General features: G+C 37.2%; 1 protein-coding gene across 3 annotated transcripts; it reads right to left on the bottom strand.

Annotated features, from left to right (window-relative positions):
- Positions 1–1881: 1881 nt before the first annotated feature.
- LOC136210514 (probable ribose-5-phosphate isomerase 4, chloroplastic) lies at positions 1882–6039 on the bottom strand. Of its 3 annotated transcripts, none has more exons than XM_066001798.1 (10): positions 5747–6039; positions 5386–5513; positions 5154–5223; positions 4775–4879; positions 4519–4614; positions 4368–4424; positions 3456–3573; positions 3286–3352; positions 2578–2707; positions 1882–2280 (listed from the first exon to the last, which is right to left on the bottom strand). In XM_066001798.1, exons 1-9 carry the CDS (start codon positions 5918–5920, stop codon positions 2620–2622), a joined length of 903 nt encoding a protein of 300 aa, XP_065857870.1. In that variant the 5' UTR covers positions 5921–6039; the 3' UTR covers positions 1882–2280; positions 2578–2619. The 3 variants fall into 3 exon arrangements, with proteins under 3 accessions (XP_065857870.1, XP_065857867.1, XP_065857869.1); XM_066001795.1 differs by having other exon boundaries at positions 1882–2307; positions 5747–6038; XM_066001797.1 differs by lacking the exon at positions 1882–2280 and having other exon boundaries at positions 2481–2707.
- Positions 6040–7563: the final 1524 nt, after the last annotated feature.

Here is a 7563-nt window from a genome sequence, read left to right as displayed (position 1 = left end):
ACAACTTTGCAGCTTGGTTCACTTCTTTGCTTGTTTTATGTTTGAGCAGCAACTGCCAGAATTCCGTAAGGTGCTAAATTGGTGTTGATATCTCCAACGGTTAAGAGTTGCCAAGGCTGTCTTGCGATAGGACATTCCACTAGAATGTGGATGTCAGTTTCCTCATGGGAGGTACACACTAGGCAAGAGTTCGGTAATTGAATGTGTCCCGAGTTTACAGCAAGGGTAAACAGGCACTTACTCAAACATCGCCAGATAAAATTCCTAACTTTTGGTGGAACACCCAGGTGCCATATCCGCTTCCATACTGAGTCCGTAGTCGGCAAAATGGGATGAGATTGACTCTGGAGAAAATGGTAACTGCTCCGGACGAGAACCTTCCTCTTTTGTCGAATAACCAGTACCATCCATCTGTAACAGCCCGGATGCTCAACGGAATCTGCTTAATTAAACTGTGATCCCTCTCTGTGAAGTATTCTGTTGAGGATCGAAGGGTTCCAGTTATTACCTGGATGCTGCATTAAATCCGAGACATACTCTAGCAGTTGCTCCTCCAGAATAGGACTTTCAACATACAGAATTTTCCAGTCGGGTAGCCAGGGGCCTGACCAAATCTTGGAGCCCGACCCAACCATTCACCTTGCACCCACTAGAATTAAGTGTTTGGCAGCTAAGATACTCATCCATGAATAACTAGGATTGTTTTTCAACTCCCCCTCCAGAAATGAGCCATTACGATAATACCGAGCTTGATAGACTTGAGCAACAAGAGAGTTAGGATAGGACAGGAGCTGCCAACCTTGCTTGGCTAAGTGCCAAATTAAATTGGTGAAGCTTACGAAAGCCAATTCCACCTTGAGCCTTGGGGATGCAGAGTCTGTCCCATAATAAACTCATATCACTCTCGATCACCGCTACTATGGATAAACCACTATGGTTGATAAAAGTCACAGGGAATCTCCTTATCAAAAGAGAAGTAGTAGGAGCAGGCACAATCTTAAGCTTCTCATGCATCCAAATCTAAAAATATATATTATGCAATTGAAAACCGTTAAGGGAAACTTAGGCAAAAGGAATGTTAGAGAATAAAGAGGGAGGGGAAATTCATGCAAAAGGAGAGTTAGAGAAGAAAAGAGAGATCCGACTCGATTAATCGAGTCGCAATTCAGGAGAAAAAAGTGGGGGGAAAAAAGAAGATTTTGGCTTACCTACAATATTGCAAAGGATTCCCTGCCAGACGCACTGGTCCTGTGCCCGACACTAGCTATCAAGCCCAAGCAGTATCTCTATTAATAGTAGGAAAAGGATTGACATCTCTCTCCATCTGCTCAACCATACCTAGAATATGGTAATCTCCACTACTAGAGTCCAGAAGGAGAAATTAGCAAATAGTGGCTCAGCAGGACAAAACAGGTACTCCTGCTCCAATTGTCATATTTTCGAGTACAGATTCTGAGCATACTCAATTATACCATGAGAATGATACTTGAGTTGCAGTTGTGAGATGGACACTTTAGGATACAAAATGGAATGGCACATATTATAGCTTCAAATTCCTCAAAAAACGGACAAAGCTCTTGATGCCCAAATATGAGAACATAAGAATAGAATCCCAGAAAGTAGCAACAGCTTTAAGAAAGGTTTATAAGACAAAAGAACTGATGATTCACCTTAAACTAATGATTTACTCTCTTTTAATTTGATACACGAATTGTCCATTATTTTTCCCAAAATTATGTTCAATATCACACCAAAACAATCTAGCTAGTTAGCATAGATGAAAGACTAAACCAAATCTCAAGCAATTCGAGTTTAGAATGGAGGAAATAACCAAGCTACCCGTTTCCTCCATTTTTTGCATACTAAGGGGAAAAATTATCAGGCATAAAATATCATCTTTGGTTATGTAATTGATTTTATCTCTGACTTCAAAAGTGAGAATCATACCTCTCCTTCAAGACAAGTCATTGTTTGCATTTAACGAAGTGCTCACCAAAACAAATCTAGGATTATCATATTGTGCATACATCAAGACTTGAGAAAAATCTCTAGTATGTGAATCTCCTCGTTCAAAACCTCATATATTCTCCATTTTTTGGCTTGACCTCGATTTCTAGATGTAATCACGAATCTAACTTCTCAATCTTAGAATCTACGAGTCCATCGATGTTAGTGGATGAACCAATTCCTGGATTTCGAGCAGAATCTTGCTTTTCTTCATCAAATACTTGCAACGCATGCAAATAGCTCCTCCTCAGCATTAATGAGCAAACCACGGCTCTGATACCATAATAAACAGCTTACTAACTGCAACAGGATCAAAGAATCAACAAGCTAGAATGAGAAGGAAGAGAAAAGTGAAAATGAAGAATGATTTTGTTGTATTCATTCACGTGTTATATCTGAGAATTATATACAATTACAACAACTAATTATATGCTAGTATACTGTCAGCTCAACATAACAGAAAATTATATGTATACTATAACCAACAGCTATAACTACTCAATTAAAAAGAAGAGAAACAGAGTATACAAAAGAAGAGAATCCACCAGTATTAAATTTGTATCTACTTACTCTCTTCACAAATACAAATGGTCATGTTTACAAAGTTGTAATTCACAAGACAGCCCCCTCTGCCTCTGCAACTGTTGGAGGAATATTGACAATGCGAATCCCATCATCCGAAGCAATCACCGTCGTGCACCTGTGCTCTCAACGAACAATACAATAAACAACATAAGTTACATATTACAGTTATTATTTTATGAGGAAACAATAGAATTATAGAAAGCTTGTACACATACAGACTCACTACTACCAAGCAAGCTTCAGAATTAAGGCGAAAATTTACATGCCATTATGGACTAATTTGACCGAAAATGCTAAGTTGAGGGGCTAAATTAAAAACTAAAAGGTCACTGTGGGGAAAATTGACCCATTATTCCTTGTATTTGCCTTTGAAGTTACAAACTTATCAGGTTAGTTGTCTACACTAGGTAGTAGCATTTCTTAATGAACTTGACATTGATCCATGTCGCAACCACAAATTTCAGCAATTATATATGTTAAGCACTACACCAACATTAACATCATATGCTAATTCTTTCAACCCAAGTGATGGATTTGCAATCAATACTACCAAATTATCTATCAATCAAACCTTAGAAAGAACCTCCAACCTGGTAAGTTTTTCAGCCTGCTATTTTATAACTTTGATCTATTCTATCCTACATTATTATATCAAAATTACTCAAGAATTCCAAAGGAAGCATTGAAACTAACGGGAACTTGGAAACGATTCCATGATCAACGACCCCATCAATTTTATCAAGGATTTCAGCTACTTCAGCTGCAGGAACAATTATAAGTGTCATAGAACGCAGTAAGCACAAATGACGACCTCAATGGAATAAAGATACTAAAACATGAAATTTCATGATCATTAAACCAACCGAGACGTGTTATAGGAGATGTAAAGATGATGTCAAGAACGTTATAGCCCTCTTTAGTCATAAGGGGAAAGTCACCCCCTGTTGGACTTGCTTGTCCCATAGATGATCTTCTCCATACCTTTTAATTATCAACAAAAGGATAAAGCACAAAAATTGAGCGTCAGAATTCAAATGGCTTAATGAAACATCTGTTCCGTATATATACTTGATATTTTGTTAAAATAATTACAACAGGTTGTTAAGCAGGCAAGTGCAAAGGAACTCTATTTATGCTTTCTAGACAGACACTTTACCTACAGTCATCTAAGGACAGAGTACTGGATCAAATACAAATACGGAAAGAAATGCAACAGTTTGCTTCCACTAAGGATCTTACCAAAACAAAATTACAAGATTCACAACCAAGCAACAGTCTTTTTGGCAAAATGGGGTGAATCTCTTCAAGAGACAGTTATTCTTGTAGAAGAAGTTCCTAGTTTTCTTGTTAATCTCATTTGTTCTGAAAAATGTACTCCTTTGGTTGTTTAATGAGATTGCATTTTCTATAAAAAAAAAAAAAAAAACTGTCTCTTTGCATATCACACTGGATGGTTGAACCTCAATAAATCAGGTCTCTTATTTAGTTTTATACAACATTGTTCAGACATTATTCTCCAACTAGGTCCTCATAAACAGAACTTTTTACTTAGACTGGATGCCACTAATATCAGCAAATATCTAAGGTCCTTTCTAATTTTCAAAATATATTATGGTGGGACCCCTCCCCGGACCCTCGCTCAGCGGGGACGCGTAATGCGACCGGGCCGCCCTTTTTTTTTTTTTATTATGGTTATCAATTTTCATAAAAGAAGTATCTCAGCATTAACAGGGGCTCCAACATTTATCGTGCAAATGGCAATGTGATATTCATACCTCTGCATCACCTATAAACAGATCATCAATCTTTTCAGCACTTTCCATCCAGTTAAACTGAAATGAGAAAAAGAATTTAGAAACTGATATTCTGCTACTCATGATTATTTTCTGGCTGCTGAACAGTTTCAGTATAAATGGTGTTGCTTACAGAGTGAACCAACACTGGAATGGAACCGTCTAGATTGCTTTTGTACTCTTTGTCTGTGATCATGAAAACAAGCTTATTGGCAGTATTTAGAATTGACTGCACGAAGGAATAAGAAGGAAAAAAAAAACTTAATTTCAGACACCAATGCAGAATATTCATACATGAAATATTTGACTACCAAAGTCCATTCAAGGGTTTGGAGTCCTAGAAACTCAATGGAAGCAAGGAAAATGAAATACAATGACAACAGACTCACCTTTTCTTGTATGATCGACTCCACACCTAACAATTTTTGACGACCAACGACAGCAAGTAGTGTTTCTTCTTCTACCACATCAGCATCATGAAATGCAAAATCAATCTATAAAATGGCAACAAGATGGTTATGTTCAAAAGAATTTTAAAGGACATGCTTTTATTTCTGGAAAGATAAATATAGCACAGAACCACAAAATCATCCTATCTGATTATAGAGAGCTCCAAAATCCTGTCCATCCAATTTAGCATTTGGTTCCAGATTATTTATTTGCAATCTGTGAGCATGCTGCTTGTTTCACATAAACATGAAAATATACATAGACCTTATAATGCTGAAATACAAGAAACTTCAAAATATAATCAAAATTTAAGCACACTTGTGAACCATCTTTGTATTGATCCAAAGGGATGCCTGCCTTTGCTGCTGCATTTGCACTTTCTATTGACCTACATAAATGTGAAACCAACCATCCAATTATGGGAGGAATTCAAGAAAACCTGAAATATTTACAAGAAAGGTTTGAAATGTTTATCAAGCGGCACACTATCTTTTTGAATGATTCCAGATAATAAGGTAGAGAAAATCATCATTGGAGAATGCAAACTCACATGGGTATGCCTATTATATCTTTTAAAACACCTGCACGAAGTTGCCCACCTAAATACTGTATTGCCATACCAGAAGCTTGTCCACACCCTAATCCAATAACCATGCCACTTTTTATGTACGTATCGACCTAGAAAATCAGTTTTACAGAAATTAACCACCATCAATAACCATGTATAAAGAAGAAAAGTTTAAGTGTGCAATATAAGAGAGACTAATCTTAAATCCAGCAAAACCCTTATCTAAAATCCCGAAATCAGGAATGTAGCATCCCAAGTGTAGATTAAAGAAGGAAACCCCAAAATGAGAGTATGATATAGCAAGTGGCAAAAGTAGAAGAAATTTGAGGGAATCCACACGCACAGTATGCCTGGCTGTGTCGAGCGAAGCAGAGGTCTGAGCAAGAGCTTTAACCCGAGTAAGTGGAAAAGAAATTCTTGTTGGTCTCCCGGAGCTTGAGCTTGAAATCGAAATTGAGGCTGGTTTGAAGTTAGTAAGAGATGTAGAATTTACAAATTCTGACGTTAAGGTTGCCATTCTTGGTTGGCTTTCCTAATTCCTTTTCTGTTATCCCTTTCTCCTTCTTTCAAATCAAAATGTTCACATAAAAACAAACAGAATATGAGAGAGAATTCGTTCTCCTCCATGACTTTTATGTTTTATGCTTCATACATAGTAAAAATGAGATCCTATCGTTTTCTGAAGGCTTAATACATCATTTGTCCCTTGAACTTGTCCAAAAAGCTTAGCTCCCTGAACTTACATAAAATATTCAGTTAGCCCATTGAATTTGCGTAAAATATAATCAATTGATCAATCGGTCGCAAAAAAGTAAGTTAAATACGGAAGATGTATTCTACGCATCTTAGAATGTTATTATATAATTCAAAAATAGATTAAAAATGAAGTTATTGCTTGCTCAACTATACAACTTGTCTTCTCTATTCTAAGCACCGTATACTCCGATTTGGGTCGTTTTACTTTTTTCAAGACTCGTGCAATATATCTTCCGTATTTAACTTATTTTTTGCAACCGAGTGATCAGTTGATTACATTTAATGCAAGTTCAGGGGACTAACTGAACATTTTATGCAAGTTCAGAAGGCTATCGGGACACTTTGAAAATTCAGGGGGCCAATCAAGCTTTTTGGACAAGTTCAGGGGGCAAATGATGTATTAAGCCTTATCTGAAAATGCGATTTAACAAATATGAAATGTTGCCATTTCATGCTTAACTGTGTTAAACAAAATCAATTTTAAAATAAATATTTAAAGGGAAAATTACAAAACTGGATCAAATGGGAGGTCCATTTACATATTTAACCCATTTACTCATCCTACTACATATCTAGATTGATTTTGTGTGACTTTCCCATAATACCCCTAACCTTCCCACTTCCACCACTCGCGAACCGCCGCTCCCCTTATCTCCTTGGTTATGCAAAAAGTTGTTCCTGCATTAATGATTTCAAGACTTTTGATCTTCCTTTCTTCCTTTAAATTCCACGAAATCTGCACCATTTAGTCAAAATCACAATGAATTTCTCTTTTTCCTCTCTTCATCTCTTGATTCTGCAACTTCCCAACCCTAGAAAACGAAGCCATGGTTTTTCATTTTCCTGTTCGTTGCTTGGTTTCTTTCTTCTTGTTACCATCAAAGAAATGGTTTTTCTACGTTATTTCCTTCGTTCTTCCCTGTTGGTCCCCTGTAAGGTTGCAAGTATAGTTCCAAGGGGGGGGGGGGGTTAGGAACTATTTAAACTTTTTCGCAATTAGGGCAGACTTCTTTTTCTAAGGAAAAAGGTTTTAACAGCGGCGCTGAGTAAACAGCAAGATACTGGCTTAGTCAACTGGTGACTAGGTCAGTTTCTTAGCTTGAGTCAGGAAATAGCACTTAGAGTCTATTCCTGAGCTCAGACGTTTAACGCGCACAACTCAACTTGACCTCTTTACTTGGTCAGTTTTTGGTTATTTTAAGCAAGCAATATATATAAGGAGTTAAAGGTAAGAAATACTTTACTCAGCAGATTTATCCAGGTTCGGCTTCTTCTAAGCCTACGTCCTGTCCCCGGAACACGTTCCGAGATTTCGAATCCTCTACTGAGCTCTTTAAAGGTAGAGCCTCAAACCTTTTACAATCTTAGCAACTGAGTATAACAAGAGTACCTTCCTCTATACCT

This window comes from Euphorbia lathyris, chromosome 1, assembly GCF_963576675.1.
Source record: "Euphorbia lathyris chromosome 1, ddEupLath1.1, whole genome shotgun sequence".
NCBI classification, from domain to species: domain Eukaryota; kingdom Viridiplantae; phylum Streptophyta; class Magnoliopsida; order Malpighiales; family Euphorbiaceae; genus Euphorbia; species Euphorbia lathyris.
The sequence above is the reverse complement of the archived record's forward strand: the minus strand, read 5'-3'. Positions and strand labels throughout refer to the sequence as shown.